The sequence below is a fragment of the Pelodiscus sinensis genome, chromosome 2 (genome assembly GCF_052426305.1).
Source record: "Pelodiscus sinensis isolate ZL-2025 chromosome 2, ASM5242630v1, whole genome shotgun sequence".
NCBI classification, from domain to species: domain Eukaryota; kingdom Metazoa; phylum Chordata; order Testudines; family Trionychidae; genus Pelodiscus; species Pelodiscus sinensis.
The window spans coordinates 200,905,004-200,929,504 of NC_143053.1; the positions used below are offsets into that span (position 1 = coordinate 200,905,004).

At 37.4% G+C, this 24,501-nt stretch overlaps 1 protein-coding gene across 4 annotated transcripts in view; it reads right to left on the minus strand.

Annotated features, from left to right (window-relative positions):
• Window positions 1–3,901: 3,901 nt before the first annotated feature.
• The window catches only part of PALS2 (protein associated with LIN7 2, MAGUK p55 family member), a 101,068-nt gene continuing 80,468 nt past the window's right edge, over window positions 3,902–24,501 (minus strand). For all 4 annotated transcript variants that reach the window (XM_075922193.2, XM_075922189.2, XM_075922190.2 and 1 more), the window contains 6 exons: window positions 22,938–23,037; window positions 22,321–22,389; window positions 21,559–21,720; window positions 18,987–19,189; window positions 18,419–18,547; window positions 3,902–16,252 (listed from right to left, as the gene is read on the minus strand). In XM_075922193.2, coding sequence (XP_075778308.1) covers window positions 16,076–16,252; window positions 18,419–18,547; window positions 18,987–19,189; window positions 21,559–21,720; window positions 22,321–22,389; window positions 22,938–23,037 — 840 coding nt within the window. In that variant the 3' untranslated portion in view covers window positions 3,902–16,075. The remainder of the gene's footprint in view (window positions 16,253–18,418; window positions 18,548–18,986; window positions 19,190–21,558; window positions 21,721–22,320; window positions 22,390–22,937; window positions 23,038–24,501) is intronic.

Genomic DNA, 24,501 nt, shown 5'->3' on the forward strand with positions numbered 1-24,501 from the left:
CTTGTTCATTCAGCGGGGGGGGGGGGGGAGAATTGCCTTCTCTCAAATACCCCTTTATTCGATCTAGATAGGCACCTCATCAGCTTTTGAAAATGACCTAGGTCCCATTGATCTTAATGGATTAGGCATCTATGGCCATTTGGAAATCCCTCTAGTCCCCTATTTGCATCTTTAAAAGCTTATTTAAATTTAAAATCTGACAGTTAATCCTGGGTAAGGAACTAAAAGGCATCATTCAGCACTTAGGAGGTTTAAACCATAGATGATGAGGTGAAAATCAACACTTCAAATGATTTCTACTACCAATTTGCCATCAGAGCTTGGTGTCCAACTCAGTGATTAGAGGGAAAATAGGTCAGAGGAAAATATGGGAAATCTCTCCAGTATGTCTACACTCCCATCACTGTACTGTCTGCCTCTCTAATGTATTTCTCCTCACAATATCCCTGAGAGGTTAAAAGCAGGGTTGACGGGTGCAGCGAGCAGGGGACACAGCCCTCTGGTCTCTCTCCAGCCCTAGAACACAAATTAGAGGCAGGCAGTTTTGAAGCTGAAAATTCAGAGGGCACAAAAATTTTTTTACAGATAGAGAATAAGGCAAAGAGACAAATACCCCATGTCACACAAGTCTGTGGCAGAATCAAGAACTGAACTGGGATCCCCGAGTTTTAGGATACTATCCTATGGTAAGTCTACACAGCAGTGTTATTTCAAAACACCACAATGGCAAGCTGGAGGACATCTTAACCTGACTCCAGTAATGCTCATTTCTCAGAGTAAGGGGAGTTGGAAGAAGCGAGTTCTTCCTTTGATTTCCTGCTATGTAGACAGCACCAAACGCTGAATTAAGCTCTTTCAACTTCAGCTAGGTGAAGTTGTGTAGCTTAATTTGATTTTTGCCCTGCTCTGTAGATGTGCCCCTAGTTATTAGATCAGGGGTTCACAACCTCTCCCTCTGAGGCCCCCACCAATGCTATAAAAATTCCATGGCTAAGCTGTGCCACATTTGTTTTTCCCGATTAAAAGCCAGGGCCAGCATTGGGGAGGGAGAGAGTAAGAAGAGCAATTGCTTGGGCCCAATTTCCACACATCAAGTGGGGCTTTATTAAACATTTCCTGGAGGAGCCCCAGTACAGATACTAAGGCACCAATGTCCCCAAAACACAGTGAAGCACCAAGACAAGGTAATAAATCACCAACCCTGATATGAGATGGTGCAACAAAATACTGCAAATATAGGCACTGGCAAGGTAAGGCCCAGGCAAACTCAGGGAAAAATGCCTAAAAAAATCTTGAGCTTATTGTGGAAGACTGAGAAGTTCTTTCACTAAAGAAGAAACATCCAGTAGTTTTATTGCCTGAGAACATTGGTTAGAGTCCCGAGTGGTGAACACAACTATTAATGACAGTAAAAGAATGAGGGCCAATTGCAGGTTTCTGCCTTTCTTGCGCTGTAAAGAGTATAAGAATTTAAGTGTGTAGATTTCCTTTCAGCATAAGGACAGAGAGGTCAGATACAGTGATCATTTTGTGAAAAGTGGTCACCCACCGGTAACAAGCTGTTTGTGCTATAAAGAGGACCAAAACCCACGTAAAAACCCAATCTCTAGAGAATAAAATATTTATATATATAAATATTATGTACAGATGGAACCTCACTTGTCCAGCACCCTGTGGAACCTGAATGGTTCTGAACCAGAGAGCTTGCTGGACAAGAGGAGATCAAGGCTCCTTTCCCAGCTGTAGGCTCTGATCCCGACTAGGGCTGCACTCAGTGCTGCCAGCCCCACTACCTCCAGCCCCGCACTGTGCAAGCCCTGGCCAGGGCTGCATCCCCATTGCACCAGTCCAGTTGCCTCCAGCCCTGCTGCCTCCAGCCTTAACTGCGGCTGTGCCCCCTCCACACACTACCCCACACACACCTAACTGCACCAACGCCGGTTGACTGGGGCAGTGCTCTTTACCATCAGTCCCAGCCAGGGCTGCACTCTCCAACGCCAGCCGAGCCCATGCTGCTTCTGAACCTGGCCAGCCGGGGCTCTCTGGTCCATCTAGATCCGTGGTCTAGAAGACCATGGATGTTGCCAAGCCAGAGAGTCCTGGATGTTAGAGGTTCAACCTGTATATTTTGTTAAGAGTTTGTGCATTTGTCTGTCCATAAGTCTATTTGTTCAAGAACTCCTAAATGGTAAGAGCCATAACCACCAAATTTAGCATGAAGCTGCTATCCTAACAAAGCAAAGTCAGGGTTTGGTTGTGCCAGGAAAGCAGGAAGTGCCTGAAATGGGGATTATTTTCCATAACACAAAGACGGGGGGCTGAGTAGAAGGATAGTTTTGCTTCGTAATGACCTCTAGTGTCAGTGAGTATGAGGGACAGTTATACTGCAGAGTAACCACCAGACACAGAGGGGAGGCATACCCAGAACAAAGTAGTCAGCTCTCCACATTGCCAGCCTTTGGCCACAGAAGTGTCCCCCTGCCCTAAACCCTTCACCCTCAGCCACAGCACTCAGGGTGGGGGGGTGGGGCACCCTCTTCCCCCTACGTGATTCTGGATAGCCAAGGACTTGGTATTTTTAAATTTATATATCCCACCAATATATTCTCTATATTATGATTAAATTACCTTATTAGAAAATTACCTGTGACCTCCCAGAGTGAGTTTTAGATCAGCCACGTTTGACTAAGGGTGTGTCTAGACTACAGAGTTTTGTCAACAAAAGTGGACTTTCATTGACAAAACTATACCTGCGTCTACATTACCGCTGAGTTCTGTCGACATAACGTCGACAGAACTCAGCAGTTTTGTCGACGCTGGTAAACCTCATTTTACGAGGCATAACGCCTTCTGTCGACAGAACCGTCAACAGAAGGTGTTATTGCATGTAAACTGTCCTTGCGTCTACACTGCCATGTCAACAAAGCAGCTTGCTTTGTCGACAGAACTGAATGTAGTGTAGACGCTCTTTGTCGACAGAAGCTTTGTCAACAGTATCTGTCGACAAAACCCTGTAGTCTAGACATACCCTTAGTTTCAATTTTCAGGGGAAGTATAAGAAGCAAACATTAGGACCACTAAAACTGTGGCACATTAAAGTCTAACAGATGTATTTGGGCATAAACCCATTTCATCAGATGCATGGAATGGAAATTAGAGGGAGGCATAAATGACAAAAAAAGGGGGGGGGGGGAGGAGGTTACCTTATCAAGTGGAAGACCAATGCTAAGGAAACCAATGCAGTCAGGGTTGATGTGGCCCACTCCCAACTGAAGAGGAGGAGGCCAGAATACCAAAAGAGGGAAAATTGCCAGCCATTCCCGATCCCTATTCAAAACCAGATAATATAGATGTTCTGAGAGATGAAGGTTCTGCTGGTTTCTGACCACTGCTACTGTTTCAGACAAAAAGGATAAAACTGAATATCTGTTTGAAATAGGTACAGGGCCTTTCTGTAGACTTTCATTTCATTTTTATATCTGGCCTTTTTCTTTTTCCACTTCTGAGAATGGAGTGAATGTTAAAACTAGTAACTAAGGCAAACTACGGAATCTATGTGCTTAGGATTCAAACTGATAATCTGATCCATGTGGAAAGACCTGAGTCCACATATAATCCCTTTGACTTCAGTGGGACTCTACCCAGGCAAAAAGATTAACCAGTGCTTATCAGATCACAAGTCCAGGACTTTGATTTATAAGACACCTATCAGAATGCTGTAGCAGAATTCCTAGATTAAGTGTATGTTGACAACCGACTTGAAACACCAGAGAAATTTTTGAATTTAAGAGAATAAAAGATGGCTCTAGTTAGGGATTTACTGAGGTAAGTTCTAATCTAGTCAACTTTACTAGTTGGTTGAGTCATAGTATAACTAACATCATGGAAAAAAGAGAACATATTTCCCCAATATTAAATCTTTATTATATACAAAAATATTTTGTTGTGAATTAACAGAACTTCACACATTTGTACATTAACATTTTCTGCTGGACTATGCATGACATGAAAAAGTTAACTGTAAAAGACAACATATTAAGGGGGAACTTTGAATACAAAATGAGTAAAAAAAACATAGTCCGACATGTTAACTGATGTTATCCATGTAAAGATATAATACTAACAGATCCCATTTGTTGGACCTGTTCCATAATATCATGTTTCTTAGACAACAGTTTAGTTGCTAAGTGATTTTCACAGTCTTACTTTCAAAAATATAACTCAACAGTAGGTTCATGTGGCAACAAGGTTTTCTTAGTTGTGTTTTTTGCACTGCTGAGACCTGTATAATACATCAGAAGAGAACAATTTTTAAAACTCTTAAGTACCAAGTCCAGTTTTAAAATTTAATAAGTTACATAAAAAGCATGCACGTTAACATCCAAAATAAAACACTACTTGTGAAAGTACACAAGGTAAGTCAAATCTTATTTCAAGATGACAGACATGTAATAAAAATCAAAAGTTTAACTTGACCAAAAATCTTGAATTTCTTTGCACAATCTTTGACAAAGAAATGCCAGATTTTAGACTCCTTCAATAATGGTGGGTCCCCTTACTGTACCACAATATATAGAAACATTATATCTGGAAATGTAAAATTTGTGGGAGAAGGGTATACTAAACATGCATTTTTAAAAGTCAAGAACAAGTCTTTGGAATTAATAGTTTGCACATCATGAAGACAGTCTGATGTACTGGACTGTCTTTTGAAACAGAACAGACAGCTGCTCAAACCTGCATTCTACTGGCCAATATACTGCCATCCAACAACCCTGTGTTAAAAGGAATCTTGTCTATGCCTTGAGAGGTCAGATAGCACAGAAAAGTCACTTGGTTCTGGAGAAAGTTTTACTATTCTTCATATTCTAGAGAAGTGCCTGTTGGGTATCTTATGGAACAATATTTAGGTTATTTTTGGAGGTGCCCATAGATTGTGTCCTTGAGGCTGGATAACAGAGTCTATTAAAAAGAAAAAAGGAAGTAATGGAGAGAGCGTACCACCCATAGCCAATTTAACTTTCACACTTGAGAACAAGTTACGGCTCTCTATTGTACCCAATCTTACATTATCAGCAAAGGAAGGGGAATCCATGCCCACTAACATGACCATTAAAATATATCAGTCTTCTAATGTACATGTATGATTTCACATTTACTTGTAAGTAAAACTTGACCCATAGACTATAAATATTGCTTACTATAAAAGTAATTAACATTGTAAGTGGGTTTACTTAAAATGGAATGCTGTTAGATAAGATGCTTTTCATATTTTGTACAGTTAAAGTAGAAATTGAATAGAAGTACCATATACTACAAATGAGAAAACATATTGCAAACGATCTCTTACAGGCAACCCCCACTGACTTACTTGGGATTCATTAAACTGAAAAATGGTGGAATACGATTCCTCATAGCAACGGACATGTTAATTACCACTCATTGAACTAGTGTACCAAAAAGTAAAATGCTTTAAAAAAAAATAAAAGTAGCATTTAGAGTGATGGTCTATAAAATGTTATTTGCAGCATGTTGTTGGGGCAGAAAACAGTGTGCTTTTATGTCTACACTGCAATTACACACCCATGGCTGGTCCATTCTAGCTAACTTGAGCTTTCAAGACTTGAGGTGCAGTGCTGCTTATATGCATGTAGATGTCTGGCTTTAGCTGGAGCCTGGGCACTAGAATCTTGCAAGGTGTGAGGATGCACTCAAATTTTTAGCACAGGGACTGACAGGAACTGGGACAAGGATTACAGTGAAGGCCCAATATACTGAAGAAATTTGTTCTCTTTGCTATATATACACACACCTGATCTCTCAACACACCAGTCCTTTTCAAAACAAGTAGGACCAGACATTTTTTACACTGAATTTGGCAATATATATTATGCTTAAATAAACTCTCCACAATTTAATGAATGGCACACTTTTCTAAATACAAATGCATAAGCCTGCCTTTGAACATATATGCTCCCCACTGGGTTTCTCAAACTGGTGCATTTTTCAGGCAAAACTCCCTGTGCACCATACTAATTTTAGAATCTAGCCTCATGTCTATATTACAATAGTGCCTACAGGCACAACCTGGGCAGGTGGTGGTACTGCAGTAGGCATTATGTAGACACAGGAGAAACACTCTTGTTTCTAAAACCTAAATAAACAAAACGAAGTGTGGAGAGGAAACAGAGACAAAGAGAACAAGATAATAAAGCAGATCAAGGGCAGAGCTGGGAAAACAACAAAGGTCTCATGATTTCTACTCTAGTGCCCTAGCCAGCAGACCACTTTGTGTTTGCTCTAGCTAAAGAAAGAACATAAAAATTATGGAATTTGCATCACCATCTTGGAAACTTAGGACAACCAGGAGACAACAGAATTGGCAAGCCCCTGGATAAGGTGAGGGGCACCCGGCTCTGCTCTCCTAGAAGGGTCAGGACCTGAGGCGTAAAGGGCAGGGCTCAGGGCAGTCAGCCCTCAGAGCCACCTAAACCATACTGCATTCCCCCTTCCCCTGCAGGTAGCCTTAGTTTTGCCTGAAGTCTGCACCCAGGGGCTCTGGCAGTGATTTAAAGGGCCCAGGGCTCTGGTCACTGCCACAGTAGCAGCAGCAGGAGTCCTGGGCTCTTGCAAAATTGCCAGGGTCTTGGGCAATTGCCCCTTTTTCCATCCTCTCCCTTTCGGCGGGCCTGAGGACAGCCAGTTCTCAAGTGCTGAGCAGCAGGCAATTTGTAAAATAAAAGCATTGAAGTTTGATTTTAAAAGACAATTAGGATAACGTGCAGGGAGCAGGAAAAAGAAGTAGGTCAAACTTTGAACCTACACAAGTCTTGACAGTATCTATAAGCACAGAAATTCAAAATTAAGGTTGACTTGACGTTCTGTGCCACACAATTCTTGCAACTCAATGCAAATAAAGTAATTCTGATTAAGAATGCTGCACAAAGGAAAAAATAATCATACTGTGGTGCCCATAAGGCCAAGTTTCCTTGCCTGCATCAATTTATAATACTGCTCTAATTTCACATTCTTTTATTTTATGTTTAGTGAACATTTTAAAAGCCCTTCATAATATAACTTGATAAACACACTGAAACTTAAACAGACTCTGGTGTGTCTCATTTTAAATTTCCAAATGTATCAACAACAACTTTTATAGAACAGAGGTATTATGATTTAATCAGTTATGCAGCCTAAGTATTTTCATTAAATATTAGTTTGGTGTATTCTTAAATTAGTCCATCTATCAAACAGGGTAGATTGATTTATTTCAAAGTAATTTAAATCAGCCACGAAGAAACCTTTATTTAAATATTTCTTATTTATTTTCCCAGAAAGAAAGGTTGATTTTTAATGTATGGTAACCATTAAAACATGCTGATTTGCAACTAAAGATATATTTTACACTATTTATGTTTGGTTTACTAACTAAGAGGATATAGTATATCTATACATATTTAAGCAATTATATAGCTTAAAATACATTTATTCAGAATCTTAGAAAGTGGCAATTTTTTATTTACTAGATTAATTGAATTAGAATATTCATCCAAATACATCTTAAAATAAGTCAGAAGTAAAATAAAGATGCACAAACCAGAGGTTTTTTTAAACTAACTAAAACTACTTTAAATGTGCTTTCTCTCACTCATCCATTATAAATATATGTTTGTATTTAAAATTGGAATTGAACTGATAGTTTGTCACTTTGTTCTTCAAGATTTTAGAACTAGTAGATCTCATCCTGACATCTAGTATTAATTCATAGGCTGGAAGAGCAAAAAAGCTTTCCTGCTTTTTCAGCTCCCAACTGGTTTCTTAATTAAGAATGAACTAGTAACTGAACTGAACGTGTTGAATAAATTTGAAATTAAGAAAAAACATTCTCTGCACCCACAGAAGAGGTTATTGCTATCTAAAGTGCTGTATTAGCCCTTAGACTTGGTTTCCAGGTGCTTAGCCAGTGAGATTACCACCTGTTCAGTGGTTTGATTTTTTTTAAAAAGCTGGCAGCAAACAGACTGCTTATATTTTTTGTAAGTAATTTAAATAGATAATAAGCCTGAAAACTTATGCTAAGGTCTATTTCACATTTAAAATTGATATTTTAAAAATAAACCTACATTTAGTTTAAATTAAAAATCCAATTTTTTTCTTTTTGATCTTTTAAAATAAAGCATTTTTTCCCCCCATCTAGCCATAAGTTATTTGATTCATGGCATTCTGATTGCATTCTAGCAAAATGGATGACCCAATATTTTCTCTTTAAGTCTATGCATAAACATACAAAATTATGGTGCCTTATAAGCTACATATTATAAATGGAAGTTACACAAACATTTGCTGTTTTACTATCCACGCATGCACACACGAATGTTCTCACTTATTTGATATCACTGAAGATAAAAGTAAACATATAGATTCACTTACCTTACAAATTTAACAATAGTCGTACCTCACTCATGCATACCCATTTTGTGTCAAGGTCAGATAAACAAATTTTAGCTATTTTACTTTTCAGTATCCAGGAAAAAGTGAGCAAGTGTTTAATATTCAGATAGTGAACCAAACACAAAATTGATTTCTGGACGTGTTGTAATGTTGAACTCCCAAAATACCATCAACAACAACATAAAATATGTTACGAGAAATATTGTCATTTGTTCAAGCTTAATGCATTTACAACATCTTTTCATTACTTGTATATTATCTAGCTTAGACTGGCCCATAGGTTCTCAACCAGGAGTACATGTAGTCTTCAGGGTATGAACAGTTTTTTCAGTGGGTTCATCAACTCCTCTAGACATTTGCTAGTTTTACAATAGGCTACTTAAAACACACTAGCAAAGTCAAAATAAACTAAAATTTCATACAATTACTTGTTTATACTACATAAAAATAATGTGCATATACACACTGTATTAAACATACTTTTGTGTCATTTACTGATGCAACCACATTTATGACATTAAAATCATGTGCATGTTATTCTGATGTAAAAATTGACAGATTTTTAAAAGAAGCTGCTACAAGTGGTGGTAGTGGTGACTGAAAATTGTAAGAATTTGAAAGTGACAAAAAAAGTCAGTTATGCAAGGAATACAGTGCTTTTGGATTCACATCTACAAATATTGATCCATCTCAAGCTTTGTGTTTCCTTTGTAGAGGAAAGGTACATATTTGCAACATCGCTTGAAGCCAAGATACTCTACATGTGAATAAACTGGTAGATTTCTTTCAAAGAAAGGTTTCAGAGTACAAGACTTGCCAACTTAAAATGAAAAAAACTGCAATTATTTCTACAAAAGCATGTGAAGCATGCAGTTTCTCTTCTTGTAGCAAGATCAAAGAAGCTGTACTCTGTTACAAAAGCTCTGATTTTGCCTGTCCCAGTGGTACTTGCAGAAAACATTCTTCATAAAAAAAGCAGAAAGTACCCTTATAAAATGACGCTGTGTCACAGTTGAAGAAATGACTGAGGAAATTGTCTCTGAACTTGTTATTGCCATTTTAAGTTTCTTGACATTTGCCCCTCAGCTTAATGAGTCCATGGATTCAAGTTAAGAAGCTCAGCTGATTTCTGAGTTAGAATTCATTCACACAGTTTGCACTGCTGGGGCCTTTGCAATGAGAGAAAGAGTGAAGACTTGTAGCTAGAATCAGAAAAGAAAATCCTTCCTCGCAGTGGATACACTATCATACAGAGAGGTACTTGCTTCAAAAAAAAGATGAGTTCTTAGCTACTTGATGTTTTAAATGAGTACCAAATTTGTCAACTTTATCAAGTCCACTCCCCTCAAAGCTGGTCTGTTTCCCATTGTATGCAAAGAGATGGGGGTCAGAACATTAGAAACTGTTGCTTCACAGAGATTCACTGGTTTTCATGAGGGAAAGTACTTGACAGACTGTCTGAATACATACAAATTCACATTTCTTATGATCATCCCATCAATTTTATGACAGTGTCATTTGATAAGGGTACTTTCCTGAATGTTTAAGTTGCTTTTTTAAAAAGCCAAATATGTTTTCTGCAAACTTCACAGTGGCAGGCAGAATCCGGGTACGGTTAGACTACAAGTTTTTGTCGGAAAAAAGGTACGCAAAATGCACTCTGCCTTTTGCGAACCTTTTTCCGATTCTTTTGTCGGAAGAGGCTTTTCTGACATTTGGCCCATCTAGGCTGGGCCAAATGCTGGAAAAACCCTCTTTCGAAAGCCCCCTTCTTCCTTGTAGAACGAGGAATACAGAGGCTTCTAGAAGAGCATATTTGCTCTTCCGCAAAAAAAAAAGCGGACGAGCAAACACATTCCCTGGACGCAGCGGAGTTTTGGGATACCTGTGGTATCCCCCCAAAACACCCAGAGTCTAGCCGTACCTCAGATATTCTGCAATAGTGTAGTTTCCTTGATTTTGCCATGAGTGACAGCATATGAAGCATTGCATAGTTGAAATAGTTGAAACTTTGACAATACTGTGCGGTTAAGCTCCACTAGCCTACCTTTCAGATATACTTAGCAAGCTGAATGACCTACATTTTGTCAATGCAAGGCCATGGCACAAACATTCAAAATCTCCTATGGCAAATCAAATTGTTTCATTGAGAAAACTGGAATTGTGGAAGTACAGATGTGAAGTCAGAAGACTTTATACCTGTTTTACAGTGCTTCATGCATGTCAGATGTCTGCACAGGGAAAACGGAGCAGAGCAAAATTAAAGATAATAGTTGGTCATTTGGCCCACTTGATATCTGAGTTAATCATATTGCCCCAACATTCAAAACAATTTAGCTCAATTTGACCAGATAAGAAACATATTCACTTGGTCAGATGTTAGCAGCAGTAACTTCTCTGCCAGTCAACAAAAATATCTTTGAGTCATCCTAAAACTATGGTCTGCAAATGAAGTTTAAGACTCCATACTAACCCCACTTTGTTATGAGTACAGAAAGCATCAGTGACCTTGGGAACCATGCTTTGAATGTTCTATTACTTTTTTGGTCAACATTTTTGTGAAGTCTCATTTTCCGCTCTGACTGCCATCAAAACAGAGTAGAAATACACTAAATGTGGAGAAAAATGTAATTGTTGCTGTCGTTTTACTGCCTCCCAGAATGACACGGCTCAAGTATCATACAAAAGGGTAAGTACAATCAAATTATTTATTTGATAAATTTATGGTAAAAATGAGAATAAGCAATTTTTCAGTATTAGTGTGCTATGAGACTTTTGTATTTTTAGGTCTGATTTTGTAAAGAAGTAGTTTTAAAGTGAGGTGAAACTTGGGATAGCCAAGACAAATCAGACCCCCAAAAAAGGGCATAATAGATGAGAAAGTTTGAGAATCGCTATTCTGGTTTACTACTCTTCCTACCAATATGTATTATGACAAAGCTATCACCATAGTCAAGGCTCGACAAACCACTGAATCTACTTGCCCCCTGGCAAATAGATTTCAGCTGGTCGCTCCGTGCGTCCCATTCACCGGCGGGCGCTGTGTGCATGTGCAGTCCCAGTCTGGCGCATGCGTGGTGCGGGCCTGGCGAGTAGCTCTTGCTGGGGTTTGTCAAGCCCTGACCCTAGTTATGGTGGAAATAGCATCTTCATTCTGAAATCTGATGGTGAATGGCTTAACCACTCTAAAAAGGTTCTTTGAACTCAAAATTCTCATTGCTGTCAGAACAGAAAACCTGTACTTTATAGTTTAAAGTTCCAATGTTTCTGAACAATTGTGTTAAACTCAGAGCAGGTGTGGTTATATAGCCAACTTGATCCTTTTCAACAAGGAAAGCATATTTTGCTAAATTTATTTTAGTATAATTTTCAAAAAGGTATTTATTTTGTTTACCACCTTAATTACAGAGATCCAGATAATCCCTATATAGGTTTGATACACCAGTTTCTTACATACATACTGGCAGACAATCCTTCCTGTGAGTCTGTTCCAGAGTCATACTCCCCAGCTGCTTCTACTTTCAAAACAATACAGCAGGCCTGATGGCACATATGATAAGCTCTAGCATGATCAGTTTCACATTTTGCACTCTATTGAACACAGGAGGGCCAAGGCTCTAGCACAAAACACACTACCCCGGACTGGCTAGACACCACAGACCTACTTCCATGAAGATACTGGAAGTAGTACATAGTTTTCAGACTTGACCTTGATGCTTACATTTCCATTTGATGAAATAAGCTCTGACAAAACTACAGAGAAAGTTAAATTTGCAATACACGGCACTACAGTGTGGAAGGTAAAATCTTCTAATGTCACTCATCAAGGAGGAGCTAGCTAGCTCTACCCACTTTTGGCATCACAGTTCAGGAGTTAGTCATTTCTAACTCATAACAAAAGGCATAGTCTCTGTCTAGATAATATTTCCTACATATAGCACCTGTTTCTCTCATTACATAGTGTACAACAAAGACACTGATAGATGAATCATAGCTATATTACCAAGATTGAATCTTTAAAATATTCAAGCAAAGGCTCTGATATTTGTTGGCACTAAGAATAATAATAAACCTATTCCTCAAAGTCCCATCAGAGCAGTAGAAGCCCTGTCTTCTAAGAGTACCAAACAGAAAAATATCGTGCTGGTGCCACATCTTGAGACATACTAAACTTTAAAAAAGAAAAAACTATTAGGGCTGTCAAGAAATTTAAAAAATGAATCATGATTAATTGCCCTGTTAAACAACAGAATACAATTTATTTGCATATTTTGGATTTTCTGAATTTTTAAATTTTCTGCATTTTAAATCATTGGTATTGATTTCAATTACCACATAAAATACAAAATATACAGTGCTTACTTTGTAGTAACATTAATTACAAATATTTGCATTGTAAAAAGAAACAAAATAATATAGTTTTAGATTGCACTACAGTACTTGTTTTCAGTTAATCTCCTTAAAGTGAAGGCTGAATTTACAAATGTAGAATTACGTACAAAAAATAAATACACTCAAAAATAAAACAATGGAAATCCTTGGAGCCCAAAAGTCCACTTAGTCCAATTTCTTGTTCAGTCAATTGCTTGGACAAACATTTGTTTGCATTTGCATTCGATAATGTCGCCCTCTCATTGCTTGCAATGTCACCTGAAAGCGAGAATAAGCATTTGCATGGCACTGTTGTAGCCAGCATCAGAACATATTTATGTGCCAGATGTGCTAAAAATTTGTATGTCCCTTCATGTTTCAACCACTATCATTTCAGAGGATGTGTTTTCATAATGATGACAGGTTCTGCTAAAAAATGATCCAAAGCAATGTGGACTGATGCATGTTCATTTCATCTGAGTCAGCTGCCACGAACAAAAGGTTGATTTTCTTTTTTGGTGGTTTGGGTTCTGTAGTTCCTGCATCTGAGTGTTGCTCTTAAGATTTCTGAAAACATGCTTCCCTTAGATTTTGGAAGACACTTCAGATTCTTAAACCTTTGGTTGAGTGCTGTAGCTATCTTTAGAAACCTCACATTTGCATTTTCTCAAATCTGAATTGAAAGTGTTCTTAAAATCGAACAACATGTACTGGGTCATCATCCAAGATTGCCATAATATGATATATATGGCTGAAAGCAGGTAAAACAGAACAGAAGACATAATCCTCCCTCAAGTAGTTCAGTAACAAATTTAATTAATGCATTCTTTTTTAATGAGCATCTTTGGCATGGAAGTATGTTTTCTGGAACAGTGGCTGAAGCATGAAGGGACATGAATATGTAGCATCTCATACAGAAATAACTAGCAATGCCGACTACAACAGTGTCATGTGAGCACCTGTTCTGATTTTCAGTGACATTGTAAATACGAAGCAGGAAACATTATCTCCTGTAAATGTAAACAAACATATTTGTCTTAATGATTGGCTGAATAAGACGACAGACTGAGCAAACCTGTAGGCGCTAAAATCTTATGATTTATTTTTGAGTGCAGTTATGTAGTAACAAAAGAGATCTCAGTGAAGTACTTGTATAAAGTGAATTGAAAAAGACTTATTTATATTTATTATGCAAATATTTGTAATAAAAATACAAAGTAAGCAGTATGTACTTTGTATTCTATTTTGTAAAAAACAATCCAAAATAAATAAACTCAAATTGATATTCTATTGCTTAACAGTGCAATTAAAAATGCAATTGTGATCATTTTAATTTTTTTTTTTACATTAATCACATGTTAGCTGCAATTAACTGACAGCCCTAAAACCCAAATATAGTTTGTAAAATTTAATGGAATAAAACCAAAGTTGTGATACAAGTTCTCCTTAAAAGTTTCAGACTCACTTTTAAAAGACTGAAATCTCAATACCAAGAGTCACAGAAGACGACCAAGGCTATGCAAGATTTTGAATAATATTTACAAAATATATTGGAATCTAAAAATATCAGAGTTTTTTAAAATCTTCTATAATATATCCTTTGAGACTCATAGTTTTATGTAATTACTTTAAACAAAGAAACCATCTGAACCCTGTTTTCTTGCATACATAATCAATAACCTATTCAAAGCCCAAGGGCACATTATTATTTTTATAGTGTATCTACTCTTTAGGGTTTTTCCATCAGAAATAATTCAGCAGAACTCTTGCTTTTGCTGGCACTCTGCATCATATGCTTTGGCATGGAGAAACATTCAGAAGACAGGTGCCTGTCACCAGATAGAAAATATAGTAAGTGGATAGATTACTGTAATTTAGTTTCATAAATCTGGTAATTGATGAAGAAATGTTACTATATACAATAATTAGCATACTATAAAATATGGTCACAAGGATAGTTGTCCTAGTGACAATTTGCATTTGCATTTTATATTCATTAAGGAGAATTTATACTAGTAAGTGTCTTGAACATATGAATTAATATGAGCTCAGCAATAATAATAGGAATTATGCCAGTAAATCTACTGAATGGAGAATAAGTTTCACTAAACACAAAAATCATGTTATAAAACAAAATATAAATAACACTGATTTTTAGCATCTGACAATAACTTTCCAATTTCACAAGCTATTCAATGAAGAGTGCAGTTTAAACACAACATAACAAATAGCACAAAAATCTCATTACATCACATTTCAAAAAACACAACAGCTAATCACAATATTCCAAAATTTAAAATAAGAGCCAGCTAAATATCACAGGAACTGAATTCACAGATTAATACACAAATACCAAACAATGTTTCAATAAAAAAAAGCAGGCTACTTTAGCAATGTGTTTTCAGAAACAGGAATAAATAGTCTTATACACTAAGCCTCACTGTAAGGCTCTGCAATATAAGGCTCTTAGGCTACTTCACCATGATCCTAACTACAATGGATTACATTACATACAACCTTTCTGACATCAGTACCTCAACTGTAATGGCTCCCAAGAATAAGTAGAGTGCAAGATTTGTTTACATTATTGTTTTTTTTTTTTAAAGGTACACATAGGGGAAGTCTACAGTACATCTGTCAATCAAAACAGACAAGAAATCATGAAACTGCAAAAGTGTATAAACACTGAGCAAAAAGATGAGATCAACGTAGCAAAACAGTGCTGATTGCTGCTTTAATATTTAAAATTCTGCTTCCATAAAAAAATCATTTAAAGATGGCTATTAAGAAAAGAATTAGTGTTTTCTCCTAATAAGAACAATTGATATTTGAGCAGATGAACACTAACTTGAATAAGAGTTCTACAAAAATTGTTTCAAGTATCTTTCCTTATCACAGTGAAAATGTAAGACCAAAATGTAAATGTTAAAGCGAATGACTTGAAAGTTTTACACGAAAAAGGCAAAGGTACTAAATTAAAACATATAAAAATGCTTCAACGCATTTCCTTTGTGTGATATGAATAGAAAGGTTATCTGTAAAAAGTTAGAAAAATTAAAATAAATTACATATTTAAGTACACTTTTCCTTCAATATGTTATATAAAAACCCAGAAGAGTGTACTATCATCTAACTATACACAGAGTAAAAATGCCAGGGTGCTGCAGGTATCTTCCATCTCTACAGAATGTCTTCTGAGAATTTTAGTTTCACCTAATTTCATTTATTAGTTAAGCCCGTCTTCAGAAATCTGTCAGTATACCCAACTAATTGGGACCCACTGTGGCTCCAACCTCAGTTTCTCTATAGCAGTCTGTAGCTTCTCAAAGGCTTTATCTAGATTGTCATTTACAATGATGAGATCAAAATAGTGGTTGTATGCTCTCTGAATCCGGGCACTTTCATCAACTGTTTTTTTCAAATCGGTGTCCTGTTGAAAAGATTTGGAGACCTCTAATTAAAATGTATAACATTAGCAGGTCATTACAAGTTCAAACAACAATCAATGAAGGAATATAAATACTACTAGCATCAGTTTGTCAGATAGTGCAATTGATTTTAAATAGACTTAGTTGCAATACTGAACAAAAGCTTTAATTTACTACAAATACTTAGAAGTAAAGAAGGTATGCTTAACAATTTGATTAACATTAAAAGCAAAACTTTCAAAAACTGCTAAGTGAAAAAAAATGAAATGCCTGCAAGCTACATGTAAACTTTTTAAAATCACAGTAAAAGGTAAAATTAAATGTATAGCCCAAATTAAAAACACAGCAAGAGAAATACAAAAGAGCTACTATCTCTAAAGAAAGAAAAATAAACCGTTAAGAATAAAAAAAGGCATCCTTTCAAAGCTGGAAGTCATATTCTAGTGATGAAAATAGAAAGGAGCACAGATATTTGCAAATCAAGGATAAAAATATAATTAGACAGGCCAACAAAGAATCTGAAGAGCAATTAACTCAAAAAACTAACAGCAAAACAATTTTTAAGTATCTAGAAACAGAAAGCCTGCCAAAAATCAGTGGGGCCACTGGATGATTGATGTGCTAAAGAAGCATTCAAGGACGATAACGCAACTGTAGAGAAGCTAAATAAATTATTGGCATCACTCTTCACTGAAGAGGCTGAGATTCTCACACCTGAGCCATTCTTTATAGGTGACAAATCTAAGGAACTGTTTTAAATTGAGTTATCAATAGGAGATTTTGGAACAAAATGATAAATTAAACAGGAATAAATAATCAGGAGCAGATGGTATAAAAATGCAAAACTACTAACTTGGGTATCAAGTATCAAAGGGGTAGCTGTGTTGGTCTGGATCTGCAAAAGCGATGAGGAGTCCCGTGGCACCTTATAGACTAACAAATGTATTGGAGCGTAAGCTTTTGTGGGCAAAGACCCACTTCATCAGATGCATCTGACGAAGCGGGTCTTTGCCCATGAAAGGTTTACACTCCAATACATCTGTTCGTCTATAAGGTGCCACAGGACTCCTCGTAACTTGGGTATGTAACTTATCACTTAAATCAGCTTCTGTATCAGATGACTAGAAGATAATTAATGCAACACCAATTTTTTAAAAAGGCTTCAGAAGTAATCCTTGCAGTTACAGGGTGGTAATCCTAACTTCAGTACCAGGCAAACTGGTTGAAATTGTATTAGAGAACAGAATTGTCAGATGCACAGATGAATAAAATATATTAGGGAAGAGTAAGGGAAATTATGCCCCACCAATCTGTTGGAATTCTTTGAGGGTGGTCAACAAATATGGACATGAATGATACACACATAACATACATACTTGGATTAGGGATGTAAGCGACCAGTCATGTCCCCCACCCCCCAGCCTTTGCTGCCTCTATCAGAGAAAGGCAGCAAGGGTGGGAGCAGGATCCAGTGCTGGGGGGAGTCAGCTTAAAAGCATTGTCTCCATGGAGAGAAGGGGCGGGGGCATAATGGGGAACTGGCAGTGCTTCCGCCTTTGAAATGTAGCAAGAGCAGGGCTTTACAAGAATAGGTGTGCAGGTTGGCTCTTTAGTATCTCCACTCCCACTGAGCAGCTCCCAGATGTTCCCAATGCAGTATGTGCTGTTGCTGAGGTGGCAGCAGCTCAAGCTTGTTCAGTAATGGCTAGGCTCTCAAAATCTTCCCCAAGAACACAAGTGAGAGAAAGAATTTCGATTTTTAAACCACTTATAATTAAGCAAATCTCACTAGAATTTGCCAGGGCAAAGAAAAGGTGCTTTTGCAGCAAAAAAGATTCCCCCTCTGCAGCAAACTGTTGATATTTGAAACAGGTGTAAGAACATCTCAATAAAAAGCTGTAAGAATCCTTTATAGGGGGTTCCATCAAATCCCTTTATAAAGTAAATTACCTTTATTGAAAAAACTAGCAATCCTTGTTACAGTGTAACAACTAGCAGTAGTAGTATTTAATCAGTTTACATTATTCTAGTTTATGTAATCTAAACAAATCTTGCTTAACCTTCCGCAAGACATGACACTCACATATGTTACAAAGAACTTGATATCAAGGAAAAAAGTTCAAGAAAATTCTCTGAAAGGGGAATTAAATATGGAGGAAGTTGCTTACCGTTAGAAGTTTGGTTGTAATGCCAGCATCCACCACAGCCTTGTGCATAGCACGCAAAGTCTCTAACTCTGGAGCAGCAATAAACACCACATAGGGCATAAACTCTGAAGTCCTCAATACTTTCAAGGCCTAGAAACAAGAACACACACAAAAAACAGACACCCCAAAAACATTAAATGTAATTAGTTAAAAATGAGAATACGTCACTATACTTCAGTCACTGATCAGTGAAGTACTGCAATTTTAATCTAGTACCATTAACAGACAGACAATTTTTTCACATCTATCCCAACCCTCAATGTGCTGGATGGTAGGAGACTCCTTTTCAGAATGATGAACACCGTTCTTACATTGGCCAAACAGATTATTGATCAGCAATACAAAACACTCTCGGTTCCAGACTTGAACTACCTTTATACATTCCTGACATTTCCCCCTCTGAATTCCAAAAATCAACACTAACTTGTGAGTCTCCCATTGTACTGTGGGATGCAAGACCACATTGAAATTTAAAAAATACTTCTTTCAACACTGATTCTCATCTTAGGGTACATGACACACTACATACCTGTGGGTTCACATCCAAGATGCACGTCCTTCCAGTCTGAACCACCTCAAGGATGGAATCAATTTTGGTTCCATAAAGGTTTCCTTCATACTCTCCATGTTCTAAATATCTGCCAGCTTTAATATCTGCTTCCATTTCAGCTCGCGACACAAATCTGTAGGCTTGTCCATCTTTTTCATCATCCCTTGGCTTTCGCGAAGTAACTAAATACAAATTTTTGACAAATCACTGGACAGAAAAGCTCTCTCAAAGATATCTGAAAGATTGGATAGTCTGTAAAGCCATGTACGTATATGTTTCTTTTCTGTGTGTGGAACAAACCATTGCCCAAGCTCATGTTCAAAACTGAAGAGCAAAATTCCTCACATTTTCCCTCTGCCCTTACTCTCCTCCCCCCCATTCCATCTACTTTTTCCATTCATTTCTTCCCTCAACATCATCATTCCTTGTTGATTCCATACCCAATTCATTACGCCCCCCTCTTCACCAGTCACTACTGGTGTAGTGTACAATTTTCAACACCACAAGTCATTTTTGAAAATGAGACCGAGCTATTTCAGAGCCTAAGTCCTATTGACATTCAGTGAAATTCAGGCTTTTTCCAGGCAATCTCATAACAGTCATTTATTTCTCTCTCGCTCTCTAGCGGACACATACTGTTGAAGTGGAAAAAGTGTAGGAAAACACTGATCACCCCATCCTGCTTCAAGATCCACTTCCATTGCAAAGCCTGTGTTTAATTTCTCAAGTGATAGTAATTAGTCAGTTGGCCAATAGAAGCGTCTAACATTGTTTTTTTTTTTTTTTTTTTTTTACACACATCTAGAAAGTGGGAATCAATACTGACAATATTTGAGGGATAACACAGCCTTGATATAAAAAGAGAAAAAATCTTTTATGAAAAGTCTGAAAACATTTTATCATTCAATTATATAAACTGAAACCTCTCTGAGACCATTCTGCCTCCAAGTGGGAATATGTATTTATTTATTTAGGTGTAGTTCTGCATAAGAAAGCAGTTTTAACTATACATCATGTATATATGCACATACATACTCACACACATGCGTGTATGTGTACAGATATTCACAAATATTACTGTATATGTACTTACATGAATCTTCAAATATGTTCTTATCGCAGCTTGATTAAACAGTATTTATTTTTTTACATGTTTTGTTTGTATGTTGCTGGTTTACTGCCTGATAATTTGTATTATCTATTTATGTTGTCAGATATGTGGATCATTTCTAAATCCTGTGATGTTTCTATTCAATTGGCCAAAAGTGCTCTAAATACTAAATAATAATAATAATGGCACATACACAAATTGTGAGCTCTCATTTATTACTTATCTGCAGTTCTGACATCTTATAGAACCCTATAATTTGTTACATTAAATTGTCTGAAAAGTATGTATTATGTTTCACATTACATTTTGCATACATGGATTATTAATCTGATTCCCATCATAGGTTTCTTTGGACAGGTTAGGCTACCACATGTACATTAATTCTAATGGCATGGACTAATTTTGGTGTTGGAGGAGAATTACTGATGAGAAAAGAGATTAGGACTTCTAGGATTGCCCACTTTCCCTGCTTGAATCCTAACACACTCCTGGCTTGTCTTTCAGACCTGCCCATCTCCCCACTACTGCTAGTCCAACCCAGTCCTTGCCACACAATATGATGCAGAAGAAAACAGGTAACTCCTAGAAGTATAAGTAGCTGTGCATAATGTGTAAGGAGCAAGGAAGCCGTTCCATGCTCATAGGTGAACCAAAAGGGGTTATCTGGCCCACAAGAAGCAATGGGTTATTTGAGAAAGTGACAAGTAGGAGAAAAGAGCAGAGCAGAGAGGGGCAGGACTGGTGCAGAGAAGTAGGAAGAAAAAAAAGCATTAATTGGCCTCTCCTCCCTCAGTCTATAACATTAACAACTAACAAAATAAAATCCATAGTTTACTAATCCCTAGGATACTATGTCTTAAATCCATTAAAATGTCATACGAAGTTTTAGTTTCACATACAACGATGAAAGACTTCATTTAAACAATAAAATGAGTTTAAGTAAAATTCTAGTAACTGTTCATTATTAAAATTTATTAGGAATATTTAGAAGCACTAGGGGGCTGCTCCCTATGCTCACCAGCCCCGCCTGTCTCTGGCCATGAAACCCCCCTGCTTGCTACACTCGCCAAACCCACTGGCTCTGACTGCTCTTGCAGCTAAGGAGCCTGATGACATTGTTGTGCATCTGGAAAATAGAGAGAGTGCGCAAAACAGATATAATTGAATAATATTGCCAGATGCATGCATTGGAACTCCTGTCTTCAGCACGAGCAGACAAAAGTTTTTCTGGTAGTTAGATGTCATTAATGCAGAAATAGGGTTTTCCTACTTATTGAGGAGATTGAAAATATGTTTCATTCTCTAGCTGAAGTTTTTAAACCCACAATTATTACTCCAGATTTAATCACTACAAACAAGTTGCAAATTAGAGTACATTTCCTCAAATTAATTACAAACTTCTATAAATAATATTTGACAGTGGGAATACTGATAACTTACATGGCACTGTAGTTCCAAACCTAGTGGGATTCAATACAATAAATCTATTTTTCAAGCTTCTTCGACCTACTCCCTGGGCTCCTATTAAGACTAATGTCTTCCTCTGAAAAGGAGGCATTTTGGCTACTTCCTCATATATCTGGATTTCATGACGATCAAATTCTACATAAAAAAGTAACAATATTAAATATAGATCAAGTCATTACCATTTGTACAAAACTTTAGCAACTCTGTTTTCTATTCACGTGTTATCTTTTACTGTAAATAAGTATTTTCATCTGATATTTTCATAACTGTTCTCTTATATATAAATAGAAATAATATGTGGATTCTTTCAATGACCATCTACTCTAAACAGAGTTAATTTGTAGGAAGACGGTTTGGGAAATGTGGGCAATAGTTACATCATGCCAGTATTTAACACTGTGTCAATTGTGTTTTAAGTACTTAAATTTGATTTTGTCCTCTGATGCATATGCTGAAGAAGAGCAACCTTTTTTTGGGGGGTGGGTGGGGAGGGAGCTCATAACTTAATCACAAAAATTACCATTTATAATTTTGCAGCTAGCTGATTAATTTGCAAATCAAGGTGTTATAATTTAATTTTAAAACTTTCTGCTGTAACAGCCATTCGTTATGATAGTTTAATCTAGGTTATCAGGGTGATAACCCAAGTTTAAAATGCAGATTCAGAAACACTACAACATATTGGACTTGTACGCTATTTTACTGGATTTTAAACATAAAAGACTAAAAAAGTACCTGCATTTCTGGTTGTGAGATACATCATCTTTTTCTTTTTTTTGCTACCTATAGTTCCACAAAAGGGCCCTGCAAGCAAAACAAACAAGAATACTGAAAACTCTCAAACTCACTTTTTGATTAATATGTTTTTAGGGTGGCTTAATTTATATAGATTAGTGGTCCTCAACACGGTGCCCGTGGACGCCATGGCGCCCGCAGGGGCATTTGTGTGCGCCCGCCAAGTGCTCGGGGCTGGCCTGGCCCCGGGCACGTGGCGCATGCACGGTGCCAGCCCTGGGCACAGGGTGCACGGTAAGCGCTGGCCCCGGGAGTGCCGCGAATTGGCCGCCAGCGCTCCGAGCGCGCGGCTATGGGGGGCCCCCGCCCCCGGGCGCGCAGCAGGCGAAAGGCCACAGCCATTGGCACCAGGCAGCCTCAAATGGTTGGGGACCCCGCCTTTCACTTTCAGTCAACGTCAACATAAGATACATAATAAATTTTAGTTATTACAAATGTATTGCAATTATCTGTGAATCCTCTTTTATAAGGTCTGCCTTTTTTGTGTAAACTGGGAAAAGGAAACAAAACGAGCTAATCATAAAAGAACCCATCTCCAAACATGCCTTAAACCTTACCCGAATTATCCCAGTCCCTCCTAACAAATGCCTTCCTCTTCTCTTCCAGGAACTGGCTAGGAATAAGTCCAGCACTTCCTCCTTCTTTCACATGGCTAGCCTGAAATCAAGATATAAATCCCCCGTGACAAATACTTTAAGCTTTAGTTCAGTGATGCAAGCCAGCAGCAATCTTTCAATCATTTATGCCTGAAAATTGACTTCTTTAAGGATGTCACACTAAGGATTTCTGGAGGCTGAGCACTGATGCATTAGAGACAGACACCAGAAAATTCCAATTTAGCACATCATGCTTCCCACAAACATATTAGGTTTTGACGGTTCTCTAGTCCACTTCAGCATCAAAATTCAAGACAGACAGCTAGAGTAGAGACACAAAACTACTTCTTGGTAATTAAGTTATTATTTTGTTTATTACTTTCATTAATAAATAATTCTGGAGGTTTAGATTTCAGCCACACACAAAAAACTGATAAAATGTACAATTACTAAAATGACCAAAATGGCTCAGAAAATACTTAATCAATGCAGATACATTTAGTTTGAAAGGATTCTGAATGGCACAACATCTATGGGGCTCTGAACACTTACACTTTTATCCTGCATTCTTGTTGAAATTCAGAGGCCCCAAGCTAAGCATGTTTCTAAACACAGGCAGCTGAGGCACCTGTTTTTTCTGTCAGGTCAGGAACATGGAATATTCTCCTTCCCTAATAACGGACCATATCTTAAAATTCCACTGTTATTGTACAGTTTTCTCATTTGGGAGAATTCACAGATCTAGGTTGTATAAACTAAAAATTACACTGTGTTATCAAAGCATAGAAGTCAGAAATTTTATAGCGCGAGTCCCATTGTCTAACTTAATAGACAAAAATATGAAGTTTTACAGTATCGGTCCTCTCAATAGTAGCTACATGCATACATTTCTCTTGAAAAGGAACAATATAAATAGCAGGCCACATTCACCTTAGTAGCAGCCAGATGGAATGAAGTTAATGCCTCATTTCTTGCCCACTCAAGAAACACTGGCTGGATGTTGAAAAGTCTGCAGCTACAGGAATTCAATGGCCTCTGTATTGGTACACATGCAAGTTACTACTTGCAACACAACACATCATTGTTCACGTCAGCAGACAGAATGAAATGCAACAACCCACTACAGCGAGCTTTTATAGTTTATTTTGTTTAGACTCTTGCAAGTTGCCAGCTGGAGGAGTTTGAAAAGAGACAGACAGGTGACCACATGCAAGCTGGATGTCTCTAAAACTCTTGTGAAGAGCTCTGGAGTGCCTAACTTCTGAAATGTGTTTATCTGGCAGTAAGTATTTATGCAGACTTTTTTTTCCTCTCTTTATCTTCCCTTCTGTAATTACTATAGCTGGCTAGTTAAGAGACTGGAATTCACCATCTTTTTTCAAACACAAACAAGAAGTGAGAGGGAAATCCAACTCTTAGCAGATAAAAGATGGTTACTTACCTGTATCATACTGTTGCTCTAGAAAATATGGATGCAAACGTATTCCATGTAGGTGTGCATATGTCCAGAGTACCAAAGCTGGGA